This window comes from Hyperolius riggenbachi, chromosome 4, assembly GCF_040937935.1.
Source record: "Hyperolius riggenbachi isolate aHypRig1 chromosome 4, aHypRig1.pri, whole genome shotgun sequence".
Taxonomy (NCBI): domain Eukaryota; kingdom Metazoa; phylum Chordata; class Amphibia; order Anura; family Hyperoliidae; genus Hyperolius; species Hyperolius riggenbachi.
In genome coordinates this window covers 254,899,334-254,912,811 of record NC_090649.1, presented here as the reverse complement: position 1 = coordinate 254,912,811, position 13,478 = coordinate 254,899,334, and the positions used below count along the sequence as shown (strand labels likewise).

Sequence of the window (13,478 nt, the reverse complement as noted above, 5' to 3'; positions counted from 1 at the left end):
CTTCTTCCCCGCACTGAACTTTGGGGAAGGGAATAAGGCAGCACACAAACTCTAGGAATAATGTTTCCAGGCGCTGCAGTTCCCCCCTATACTCTCTGCACTGCCGCCGGTGGTAGTGCAGAGAATAGATGGGAACGGCAGAGCTTGGATCCATTATTAGGGGAGTCTTTGTCAGCTGCATTTATCCTCCCCGCTGTGCTGAGAATAAGTGCGGGGAGGAGGGGGATGCGGGGGGGGGGGAATCTACCCAGAGGAAGCAAGCTGGCCCATGCCATTAAGAGAATGCACAATAAAAAAAACAATTTACAATTAAATGAAAGGAAAATGAGTACACTGCAATACATCTGTTATGTAGGTAGAGGAAGTATTTATCTACTTACATATGTGTTTTCTTTGGGGGGCATGTTATTGCTAATAGTTCCTCTTTAAAGAAAAAAAAAACAATATATAATATGTCCTATTTCATGTAGGTTTTCTTGTCAAAAATTCTAAGTAAACTTAATGAATGCTCAATATAACTTATCTGTAAATCTTATCTGTATCTATGTCTAAAAACTGCTTGACAGTAGATGTTCGCGTTTAGGACAAATCGGCTGGCAGGGAAAGGGTTAAGGACAAGAGCTGTCCTTTCCTTATTTTACACTGTGATTATTGCGGTTGGCTCACAGTAGTCACAGGGTCACTAGGACAGCTGAGCGAGCGGGCTGCGGCGGTGCCAGAGCAACAAGAACAGTATGAATGTGTGGCAGCAAAGTGTTGAAATCTATGTCCTGTCAGAGACTGACAGCCACCAGAATGACATACATTTTAACTACGCCGGTTAGGAACAGGTTGAAGTCAAATTGACTAGAAAATGAATAGGAATATCATTTGTAATTTATTGCAACAGATGTAGTAGCAGAGCCAGGGTTGCTAGATGACATAGGTGCTCCAGTGTTTTCCAGTGTAAGGAGAACTGTAGTAAACTGAGCACGTCTATTACTTATGGGTCACAAAAACATTTGTCTTCCCCTTGGAAAACCTTTTGCAGATACCCAAGATGAAGACAGCATTTGATTGTGTTCCATTCCTAGGAACCAGATTTATTTGTATAAACTAATGAGGATGGACGCAGATGGTAGGAAGATTAAAGCGTAGTAGGAATAAAGCCTGGTACCTTTTCTTTAGTCTTTATCCTTTTTCCTTTCCTCGGTTTATTCCCCGCAGCACAGGGTCGCTGTTCCTCCTTGGCATCTGCCTGTTTAAATGCTGCCTGTTCACTACTGTGCGTATCATCAGCTGCTGAAACACTGGCCTGCAACAATACACATATAGTAATTACATTTTCACCATATTACTCTGAAATGAGGAATTGGACAAATAAAAGTTTTAAAAAAGGAAAGAAATTAATAGCATTTTTGTTTGATCAACTTTTATTTAGGCAAGAAACAGAACATTTATATTGCGCTTTTCTCCTTGTGGACTCAAAGTACCAGAGCTGCAGCCACAAGGGTGCGCTCAGTAGGCCGTAGCAGTTTAAGGGTGTCTTGCCCAAGGTCTCCTACTGAATAGGTGCTGGCTTACTGAACAGGAAGAGCCGAGATTCAAACCCTAGTCTCCTGTGTCAGAGGCAGAGTCCTTCACCAGTACACTATCTAGCCACTTACATTTCAGGAAAATCGGGTATCTTTTGCAGATATACAGCTGGATACATCTATGGCATTCTTTGTAATCTAATATTGTTTGGAGAGCTGGTCCAATCCCAACACTGTTGCAAAAGTTCTCAAATACGTTGCACTTTGTGGGTTGCTGTGCTTTCACCCTTCTGCACTCTGCACTTCAAATCAGCTGGACATGGCCTGGATAGTATGCTGACCATTCCAGGATTAGAATTCCACAGTTTTGCTCTTTTCCTTTAAGGCAGTTGTTGCATAACATGAAGGAATGTTTTTGGATCATTGTCGTGCTGTAGGATGAACCCATGGATAAAATATGTTTAGACCACAGGGTATTGCTGCAATCTGCTGTAGTAGGCTTTAGTTCACAAGGTCAGTCAGTCTGCGCAAGCCAACAACTCTGGATCTGGATTCTTCCTCTGTTCTGTTTGAAAGTTGGTGTCCCCTATGAGATCCCAAGTCTACACTTAATCAGTGGCATACAAAAACCCATTAGATGAACCGAAGACATAACATTTAGGTTAATCAGTCCATAAGTCTTCAGTAATGCACTAGCAATGGTTTCTAAAACCAGGCATGGCTTTTTTTGTTTTACATTTTTTTTTTACCAATGTTTTACTTACTTGTAAAACCTACAGTTCTAAGTTCACTCTACACGGCTTAAAAAAAAAAAAAAAAAAAAAAACTCATCCTTTTTTTTTACCCCTGTTAAGCTGCTGACTCTTAATTCTGTTTTTGCTTTGGGTTTGCAGGACTTGGCATAGTGTCTTCCATATTCCAAGTAGCTTTTGGTGGTATAGGAAAATATATATTTAATTTATTTGCAAATCTATAGTTTTAAGAGTTATAATGGTTTACTAATAACCTTTACCTCCTCATTATGATAAAAATAGACTACAGTACTTACTGTACTTGCAGTACAATATTGTCCAAACAATGCAGCAACACTGCTTTTACAGTATATAGACAAAGGGCACAATTGACAAAGAATGTGAGGTATTTAACATCATTACAGTTTTTCCCTTTGCACCACAACAGAATTGCAGTAAATTCACAAATAACCCTTTATAGGGATACTATTTCAAAATTGATACATTGGCACTATTGCCCATGCTATAGTATAATCACATCCTCTCTCCCGCCAGATGTACTTGTAGCATCGTAGAAGAATTGTTAGTTTGCAGCATTTGATGAGCAGCACACTGCGTATGCTAGCAGACTACCAGTAAGCGGGGGTGACCACTAGGCTGCTAGGAAAATGGGTATAACTAGACTGCCAGGGTAATAATTAAAGGGAAATTTGGGATTACCAATAGATCCTTAAAGGGAAAGGGGTTACCACTACACTACACTACCAAGGAATGCGTAAAGGGTAGGAGAGATTCCACTACAGCACCAGGGAATGCAGAGGGTACCACTAAACTACCAGGGAATATTTAAATATTTAAGGAGGAAGGGGAGGATGGCGAAGGCATAGCAGGTTATGCCTGAAAGGAGAAGGGGGAAGGACCACTACACTACCAGAGAAAGCCACTGGGGTCAAGGGGGGGGGCACTAGACTACTAGGAAATGCTGTGGGAAAGAGGTGGGGTCACTAGATTACCAGGGAATGCCCTAAGGTGAAGGGGGGACCACTACCAGGAAATGCCTCCTATAACCCAACCACAACTTCTGCATATTAAAGCGACACACTTGGACATGCTATTATTATAATTGCAGTATTAGGAGAAATGCTGAAAAATATACCTTTATTTCAAATTTAAATATCCTCAACATATACAGTATGTAGTAGCAACAAAATGTAAGCTTTATAATAAGATAAATAGCCAAACTTATTTAGTGTTTATTATCTATGGTGTTACAGAGTACCCAGCAATCTCATGATGAACCAGAACTCCTAGGAGTGTGTAAGGGGCTACAATGGACCAAAAAGCCCTCCTACTAAAATGCTATGGAAAACAAAAGTTTTCTTTCTTAAAACAGAAAGTAATTGTGATAATTCAGGTTGGAGTGAGCTCCGCGATGTCTCCCAGTGCACTGCTGAATATATGCAAATTATCCATTGTTGTCCCTGGAAGCTAGCCACACCTCCAGATCCGCTGGAATGCAATGTGTGTCAGCTTATTAATATTACAGAGCCACAGTCATCGAACATGCACACAAACTGTTTCAGATTGATTGATCCTTATCAGTGCATGGCATGGATTAATGTGGCTCTATGGGGTAGGACTTGAAAAAGAAAAAAAATGTATATTTAAGTAGTGATAAATGTATTGCTAATTAAAGCTAATGTCAATTGGGTGCTATAGTGCCTTTCCATTCCTCGCATAGTCCTCTTGCTCCAGCGGTGTCATCCCCATTTGAATCTCCCGCTGCAGGAGGCTTAGGAAGTCTCTGGGAGCCCGAGTGCTCCCGAAGATGGGCGGTTCCGTATTGTGCATGCGTAAGCGCACAAGAGAGCTTGGGCTTCCAAAGCCTCCTGCAGTGGCGGAGAGCAGAATTAAGCTGATAGTATATAAGCTGATCACCTCCTCTCATGCTCGCATCCAGGACTTTACACGAGCATCATCCCTCATTTGGAACTCTCTTCCATAGTCTGTACGTCATGCTCCAAACGCACTCTTAAAACACACCTTTTCAGACAAGCTTATAACATTTTATAGCCCCTATTTACTTATCTGTTCACAATGTGATCAGAGGCAAAGGGTCACTGCCTCATCCATCCTCCACCCCCTCACCTAGTGTGTCCCCCACTACCCTTTAGATTGTAAGCTCGCAAGGGCAGATTCCTCCTCCTAATGTTTACTGTTTTTGTCTCAATATTTGTGCTGCTTGAGACTCTGCTGTACATTTTATGGTTGTATCTATGTTTCCCTTGTCATCTTATTGTGCTCTGTAAACCGCTGCGGAATATGTTGGCGCTATATAAATAAAAAATTATAATAAAAATACTGTTACCAGGTGTGACAGCGCTGAAACGAGGGGATCGTGAGAGGAACGAGAAGGCTCTCTATGACCCAGAGCCTTCCCTCTCCTTAGATAAGTATCTGATTTTTTTTTTTTTAAATCCACTTGACATTCACTTTAAATAGGGGCATATCTAAAAAGTCAAAACTGCTCTAGTCCATAAGTAGAAAACAGGTATAGGGGCAAAGTGGTTAAAAAGTGGTTAAGATATACAAATAATTGCAAGGTACATTAATATAGAGGTTTACTAAATCAATAAATAAATCTTGATTAAAATATAAATGTAAGTACTTATTTGTAATCTTTAAATTTTTATTGTTACGAATAACAGTTCCCGGCAGACTTGTGGTCGAGTACATTCTCTCACAGGGGGAGAAGAAAACTAAGTTTTCTGTATGAAATGTAACACAGCCTGTGGAATGAGCACTGGATCATTCCAATAACTTCCACACCTCTCACAGGAGCAGTAGTGGGAGCGGCACTCACTGTAAGTTACCCAGTCTATATGGCAGCGTACCACCTCTAGGAAGCGTTAAAGACATTAGATGATCCCAACCGTAATAATTTAATTATTAATAAATAATACATACTTACATTTATATTTTCTTTATTGTTTTTGTTTAGGTAACATCTATATAAATACACCCTAAATGTATTTTTATATTTTAAAATATATCAATTAAACAATAGTGCCCCTTTAAAACAACAGTTATAATATCTCCAGATAGTTTGAGTTAATATAACTAAAAGCATTTGTAAGGTCATTGGACTGCAGTCACAAATAAAGTTACTCAAGTGTAGTAGAACTGGTGAGAAGAATGTAATCAATTTGATTAGCTGTTCTATTAGTAAAGATCTGATTTGATGTGATCACTTTCCACTTAAAGGGAACCTGAGGTGAGAAGTATATGGACGATGCCATATTTACTTCCTTCTAAGCAATACCAGTTGCCTGGCAGTCATGCTGATCTCTTTGAGTGCAGTACAGTCTTAATCACACACCTAGCTAGGTTGATAACATAACAGTTATCCATTAATACAATCTCACGTATTTTACAAACTGTCACCAATTGTTTGTGAATTCAGTCCAGTCAGCTTACCTAAACCGAAAGTAGCTGGCGGCGGGAGAACAGAGGCTCGTCGAGAAGCGGCGCGGGACAGGACGGCTGCTGGGTGCTTGGGGAAGCTCCAGGTGAGTGAAACAATGTGTTTATTTTCTATCTACACTTCCGCTTTAATCTCTGGTAGATTATTGCGTATCTTTGTACCAATTCAGGTTATTAACCAAACTTTAATTCCCATAACAACTGGAGATATACTGTGGTAGTGTTCTAATCCTTTTGACCAGTAGTATAAATACTTTGCTCTGCAAAAGTTTCAGGCCTTTGTGAAAAAAGCTATGAAGCGCAGAACCTTTCAGAAATAAGGTAACAAATAGTTTATTTTTTGTTTATTCACGTTGTAGTTTGATCAATAAAAACTAACTCAAAAGTTTGGCACGGCCGTAAGTCTTCCATAACGACCACATCTGAGCAGACATTTGCACACTGGAGTACCAGGTTCTCACTGGTTTATGTCAGGTCTGAGCTGAGAGGGGATCACTGGACGTCTTCAGATGGCAAAGCATGATGCCACACCAGGGTCCTTGGCAAACCTTTGTTGCCAGTTTATATGTGCTTCTGCAGAAGAGCATGGACAACACATCTAGAAACACCGGAGAGACCTTGTGCATGCTGTACGTACACCTTGTTTATTGTTGCTGTGTGCAGTTTGTTTCCCAAAACATCATTTTCCTGCAATTTGTAGGGTGGGGAGAGGGTCTACTATCATTTTCTAGGTGTCAAGGCTGAAAGCTACAGCCAGAGATCAGTGTGCATGAATGTGGGCAGGTATAGAGGACAGTAAGGTTCAGGGATGTTCATTTACTGAGAAGCAAGAAAGGACTAATGCTCTGGACTATTATGCACGCAAAAAGTTAGCATGAGTATCTTTGAAAATGATTACTGCTTTCAAGGCCAAGGGCAGTCACACCCCATACAGATTTGAATGAACGTTAGTCTGTTTAAACATTTGTATGCAGTTAATGTATTTTAACAAAAACAAACTGTTAACCTCCCTAGCGGTATGGACAGAAATGTCCGTTCAAAAAAACATGCTGTGAACAGTATAAACATGCATACACATCAATACTCTCCTGCACTGTATACTAGACCCTTGCTTGACACATTTTGGCAAGTTACAGGAAAAAAAAGTTTTAAAAATAAATGTTATCACTGTTTGCACAGAAATCCTGGGGAAATTGAACGCTGGGAAGGTTAATTGCATTGTTTTGAAAGCCTTCTCCCTCTTTTTTTTTTTTTTTTTTTTTTTACACAAATAGGTTTTAATATCTATATACAGACATCAGAAGGTACAATAAATACGGTACTTGCATGGTTATGGTTTATGCACAGTACAATTGGAACCTCCAGAAGTACATATACAAAATACATACACAGTCCATAAATGGCATGAAAAATCAGCATTACAGGTACATGTCCACTTGAAAAAGTATTTACCACAGAGCCCATCCCTTGCAAGCTCACAATCTAGAAGGGACTGGGATGGAGACACTAGGTAACTTGATCAACAAGCGAGCAAATTAGGTCTGTCTGTTCACGGTAAAGCAAGTTGTTCTGAGTACTTACTGCTGAATTTTATACATATACAAGATTTTTAAAGAAAAAGCCAAGTGTAGTAATAACACTACCCAGTCATTATATGTGTGGGCAGCGAGCATTATGTTAAACTGTCAATCAAGATTACAGTGGTAGCCATACTTTACTGTCTGCTATGTCTTCTCTGGGCACTGACTGGGCTCTCCTCTCCTCCTTCATTTTCTCTCTCTTCTTTCTTAAGCTTCTTCCACGGCTAAAACGCAAGACCTGTGTAAATATTCATAATAAGCTTGTCACAAATGTTATCTACAAAATGACTATAATTATACTGCATTTTTAAAATACGGTGTTGAAAATATGATAATGAATATTTTTGTAAGGAATGCAGTAAAAGAGCAGTGAACATATGAAAAATGCAGTAATGCATTCTGTCAGGAGCACAGCAGTTAGTCTAAAGCATCTTGCTTAGTACATTGGTTAAAAAAGTGGTATTGATAAACTGTAAGCTGCTCATGTTTCTGCTAAAAATAGTACTATAAGGCATGTACCTGTCAACAAAGAAAGTGCCGCCGAGACCTGGACAGAATCTGTCACTTCTGCGTCTCGGCGCTTGTTCCCCGCTGCCGGCCTGCCAGTGACTCACAGTCCGCACATGCTAATAGGCGGAGGGCGTGTTCGCAGTGCGCCCTCCGCAAGAGTAAAACAATAGTCAGCTGACCCACTCAGCTGATTGGAGCGGGGTCAGCTGATCTCTTCCTGACAGGGCCTTGCAGATTGGTTGTGCGGAAGGTGGCCGGCCACTGATTGGAGAATGATTAATATTTAAAAGTGCAGAGTGCTCCCAGTCATTGGCCGTGATAAACATAGCTTTGGTTAGTTGCTGGGTGCGCACTCTGATCATTGTTTGATATTCTGGACTTCGACCGCGGATTGTATTTGACTACTCTGTTGTGTTTAACCTCTGCTTGATTCCTGGATATCCCTTTGCTTGCTGCCTGGACTAACCTCTGCTAGTTACTGGACTTTCCTTGTTTGCTGCCTGGACCGACCTCTGCTAAGTTACTGGACATTCCTTGCCTGCCACCTTGACTGACCTTGGACTGTTATTGGATATCCCTGTATGCCACTAACTCTGGACGATAAGTATAAGGTCTACTCTCCTTATCAGTCAGTTAACAGTGTGCACATACTCTCGCATAACTTATATATATATATCATATATCATCTGGGACTTCTGTTAACTGTTCACATAATCTTGCATGCAGATTTAAGGAACTGTGTCATACTTACATCCACTATCATCTGTTGCTATCCTGCATGCAAGTCTGCTGGAACTGTTTCATATCTCTGATCAAATTGCTATTGCTGTTGAATAGTTTTGCATGAAGATTATATACTTGGATTGCTCTGCCTGAACGGTGTATGTGATACTGTGGAACTGTGTTACTAGCCTTAGTAGTGGCCTCTGGTGGTATATCTGCCTTTTCTGTCAGCTTGTATTCCTTATTCACTTAAAGTGGATCCGAGATGAAAAACTAACTATAACAAGTAAATTGTCTGTAGATGTTACCTAAAGTTTAGATAGTTTACACAGCATATCTATCTGCAAACAGCTTCAACAGAATATGATTATTTCATTCTGTGATACAATGAGGGCAGCCATGTTCTGTTTCTCACAGGCTGCTATCAGCTATCAGGAGATGCTATCAGCTTGCCTCTGTGTAAATTCAGGCCCCTCTCCTCCTCCCTCCTCGCCTCTGCCTCTGAAATCAATGGCTAGTAACCTCCTCCTCCTGCCCAGACTGAGCTCCCATAAGCCCTTGCTACAGTGCCAAGGCACAAAAGGAGCTGTGGGCGAGGCTTGTTTAGTTTATAGGGAATTAGAGTATTAAAACAAAACAAAAAAAGTATTTGGCTTGAGGAATGCCCTATAAACTATATGTAAGGGGCACAATTATGCAATGAGTAAAAGTTTATCTCGGATCCACTTTAAGTCCTAATTAGGGTCAGCTAGTGGTGTGCCAGGCAGGGACAGTATAGGTATCAGTTAGTATGTGTCAGGTAGGGATAGCTAGGTGAAGAGCGAGACCTATAGCTTGGGACATACATGCTAACTCCTCAAATTATATCACCACGCCTTACAAGTAGCAGATGTTTGTGTGTATGTGGGTAAAGGTGGCTGCACATGATACAATGTTTTAAAATATTTTTAATTAATTGTGACATGAAAAATCTGACCCAATGTAACACGTGCGTGCGTGCGTGCTTGTTTTATGCTACTCATATACTGTACATTTAATATTCCTATTATATACAACGTTGCTTTTGGTACCTGCGGTGCCTTGGTAAGGAGGAGGGCCACATCTGAATTATTATGGTGTCTTGCTGTATCCAAAGCAATCTGGCCTGCCTGAAGATTTATATAAAAAACAGGGAAAACAGAATTACTCCATTAACATAGTGAAATGCTATAAATAAGGGCCTGAAATAAAACAAACAGAATATTTCCCACACCACTTCAATTCCCGTCTCCAGTAACTATGACTCATACTTTCAGTGTTCACGGTAATAATGTCACTCTCAGAGGAGGCCTGGATCCTCAGCAGACTGCACATCAGAGATAGAAGCAGATCTACTGCAACGCTTACTCATTAATAAGTCTGCATCCTGACAGCAAAGCCAGTTGTTACAGGAGAGAAGCTACTGCTGCTGCAGATGAAGTCTAGTAATTAACCATTTCTGGATGTCTGATCATAACGGCAGTGTGCTGAGAGCATCGCTGCAGTGGGAACTATGCCATGATTAAATATTAACTGAAGTACATTTACCCTCAAGGGATACCCATTGATCTCCTGCCTCCCTCTGTTGGTTTGCTTTGTAGAACATGTCTGCCAAATACATTATGTAATCCTCACACTCTCAGGGTCCAATTAAGCTGAATAAAAATTTGCAGTTCTTTTTCAAAAAGTACAATGCCTGAATTCTCTATCCCTAGGAAATAAATAAATAAATATACAGAACTGTGGAAATGTTTTATGTACTTGAGTTAAATGCTGCAAAGAGTTTTTCTTTTTAACTTACCATAAATAGTTTTTATTAACCGATCATTTCAAATAGTACAGTAGAGTGGAAAAAAACAAGTGAAATCCGTATTTGGTGTGGTCTCACTGCAGAATCTAAGTGCATTGTCTGCAAGTAATCCCAGACTGCCCCAATGATGATGAAATCTGGGGTACAATACCAGTTGCCTGACTGTCCTGCTGATCCTCTGTCTCTAATACTTTTAGCCATAGACCCTGAACAAGCATGCAGCATATCAGGTGTTTCCGACATTCATGTCCAAACTGACAAGATTAGCTGCATGCTTGTTCCTGGTGTTATTCAGACACTACTGCATCCAAATAGATCAGCAGGGCTGCCAGGCAACTGGTATTGTTTAAAGTGGTATTGTCACCATAAAAATCCAATTTCAACAGCAACTGGTCTGAGTGTATTAAGTGATAAAGATGATAATCCTGCATTCAAAACTTGCAAAACTTTTTCTTCTGTCATGGTTTGTAGTTATCACATACTTTAGGAGCACTGGCCCTAGTGCCAAACAGTGCCAAAGAGTTGCAATGGGGAGAAAATGTAATGGTCGCGCATCTAACCAAGATGCACCTGATAGGTACTCACTGCATAGGGCTAAAAAGCCTCTTAAAGGCACAAGTGTGCTCATTGCAGTGAAACAGGTGCATTAAGAACTAATGCATCTCACAATACAAACATCTGAAGCAAATCCATGCGTTACACATTATCCGGGGACCTTACCCTTCTCTTATTGAGAGAGACATCTGTTCCACGCTGCAGAGCATGTTAGCAAGGGGACCCCGAGAGAAGGCTGCACGAGCCGTCCCTGCTAACATGCTCTGCAGCGTGGAACAGATGTCTCTCTCAATAAGAGAAGGGTAAGGTCCCCGGATAATGTGTAACGCATGGATTTGCTTCAGATGTTTGTATTGTGAGATGCATTAGTTCTTAATGCACCTGTTTCACTGCAATGAGCACACTTGTGCCTTTAAGAGGCTTTTTAGCCCTATGCAGTGAGTACCTATCAGGTGCATCTTGGTTAAATGCGCGACCATTTCATTTTCTCCCCATTGCATAGTGCCAAAGAGTTGAATGCTAGGAGTTCTTTATGTATAATATATTCCTCCTCTTCCATTTATTTCCCTATCTAGCTGCTTATCAGAAACACCCTATGATTACTTGTGTTTACAAGCAAGGCTGAGGTGACTCAGTGATTGGATGTGTAAATAAAAAAATAGACAGTGCAGTTGTTAGTATGCACCTCAGTGGAAGTGTCTGAAGACTCTGGGAGGAGGGCAGCTAATGAATACACAATGAGCAAGAGAAGGGAGGGGGGAAAACAAGAGTCAGGGAGCATATGATGTCAGCATTAGCTTGGCAAGATGGCCACTGCCTAGAATAGGATTTTCTGCTTTTCCTTTATAAAATTCACAGGAATCATTACGTGGATTGCACAATACATCTGTTATGTAAGTAGAAGTAGTATTTATCTACATATGTATGTGTTTTTTATATCTAGGTTAGCATGGGTGTCACTTGTTCTTTAAGGGGGAATAAATATGGCAGCCTCCATATACCTCTCCCTACAGTTGTCCTTTAAGCAAGCCCAGTTGGGAAGCGATTGTCCACGGTGCCAGAGCAAACCTGTTTGACAGACACTAATCTAACAGGATTATAGGAAACCTGGAAAGGTAGGATGAGCTGCAAGAGGGTCCAGAAAGCCTCTGTCTATCCAAAGGATTCTTGCTACTCAGGTAAATGTATAACCTTTTTTAACACTTTGTATGTATGTCAAAGCAATGCTGCCTCTATGTACTTTTTCAAAAGAGCACTGGATTTTTCCACGATAATGTATGCACACCATAAAAGAATAATCACGGTAGAAATTACTTACATTATTGAGAAGGGAAGCATCAGCTCCAGCTTCCAAGAGAGCTTTAATAACCTTCCTATGGTTTAGAGCAGCAGCTACATGGAGTGGTGTATCTCCAGCCTGCACAATACACAAAGCAATAGTTTGGATTTGCAAATGTAACTTCCTACAATGACTTAAATGTATAATGCAGTCTTTGGCTAGGAACGATACTGTAAGCAACTCTGGGCATCGTTATGGGTTCCATTCATCTCAAGGGAAGACAGGTTGTCATGTGTTATTACCAGCAATATCATTATTGTAGAGGAAATTGGTAGTGGTTGGTGCTCATGTACAGTATGCAGGGGTCGAGTCCTGCATGGACGCGGGTGAACGGCGTTCACCCACTTTTTCTTCCCTGGCTTGTGTGGAGGGAGCAGAGCAGAGAAGGCGAGCTATGTGGACAGTGGGGATGGGCGGACTTCTCCCCACCCCACCCCTCACCTTTGTGCTCCCTTTCCTGCCTCTCTCCCCTCCAGCGTTGTTAAGTGTCGGGCCGGCGGCAAAAGTGGGCGGAGACTTTCCGCCTTCTTCCAGCCGCAAGGGACGCTCCGCTCTGTGTGCGGCTAGAAGACCAGACTAGCCGCACACAGAGCGGAGCGTCCCTTGCGTCTGGAACGAGGTAAGTCTCCGCCCACTTTCGCCGCCGGCCAACACTTAACAACTGCTGGAGGGGAGAGAGGCAGGAAGGGGAGCACAAAGGTGAGGGATGGGGGGGAGATGTCCGCCCATCCCCACTGTCCACATAGCTCGCCTTCTCTGCTCTGCTCCCTCCGGGTGGGGGGCTGGGGGCACACCTGGGTAACCTGGGCACATATACCCTTGCCTACCTATACCGGGGACATATACACTTGCCTACCTATACCGGGGACATATACACCTGCCTACCTATACTGGGACATATACACCTGCCTACCTATGCCGGGGACATATACACTTGCCTACCTATATTGGGGACATATACACTTGCCTACCTATATTGGGGACATATACACCTGCCTACATATACTGGGGACATATACACCTGCCTACATATACTGGGGACATATACACCTTCCTACATATACTGGGGACCTATACACTTGCCTACATATACTGGGGACCTATACACCTGCCTACATATACTGGGGACATATACACCTGCCTACATATACTGGGGACATATACACCTGCCTACATATACTGGGGACATATACACCTGCCTACATATACTGGGGA

The 13,478-nt window shown here is 41.6% G+C and overlaps 1 protein-coding gene across 2 annotated transcripts in view; it reads right to left on the bottom strand.

Moving 5' to 3' along the window:
• The window catches only part of ANKRD6 (ankyrin repeat domain 6), a 228,329-nt gene that overhangs the window by 24,156 nt on the left and 190,695 nt on the right, over positions 1 to 13,478 (bottom strand). For both annotated transcript variants that reach the window (XM_068231138.1, XM_068231139.1), the window contains exons 8-11: positions 12,243 to 12,341; positions 9,612 to 9,689; positions 7,442 to 7,546; positions 1,157 to 1,294 (exon numbers count right to left, since the gene is read on the bottom strand). In XM_068231138.1, coding sequence (XP_068087239.1) covers positions 1,157 to 1,294; positions 7,442 to 7,546; positions 9,612 to 9,689; positions 12,243 to 12,341 — 420 coding nt within the window. The remainder of the gene's footprint in view (positions 1 to 1,156; positions 1,295 to 7,441; positions 7,547 to 9,611; positions 9,690 to 12,242; positions 12,342 to 13,478) is intronic.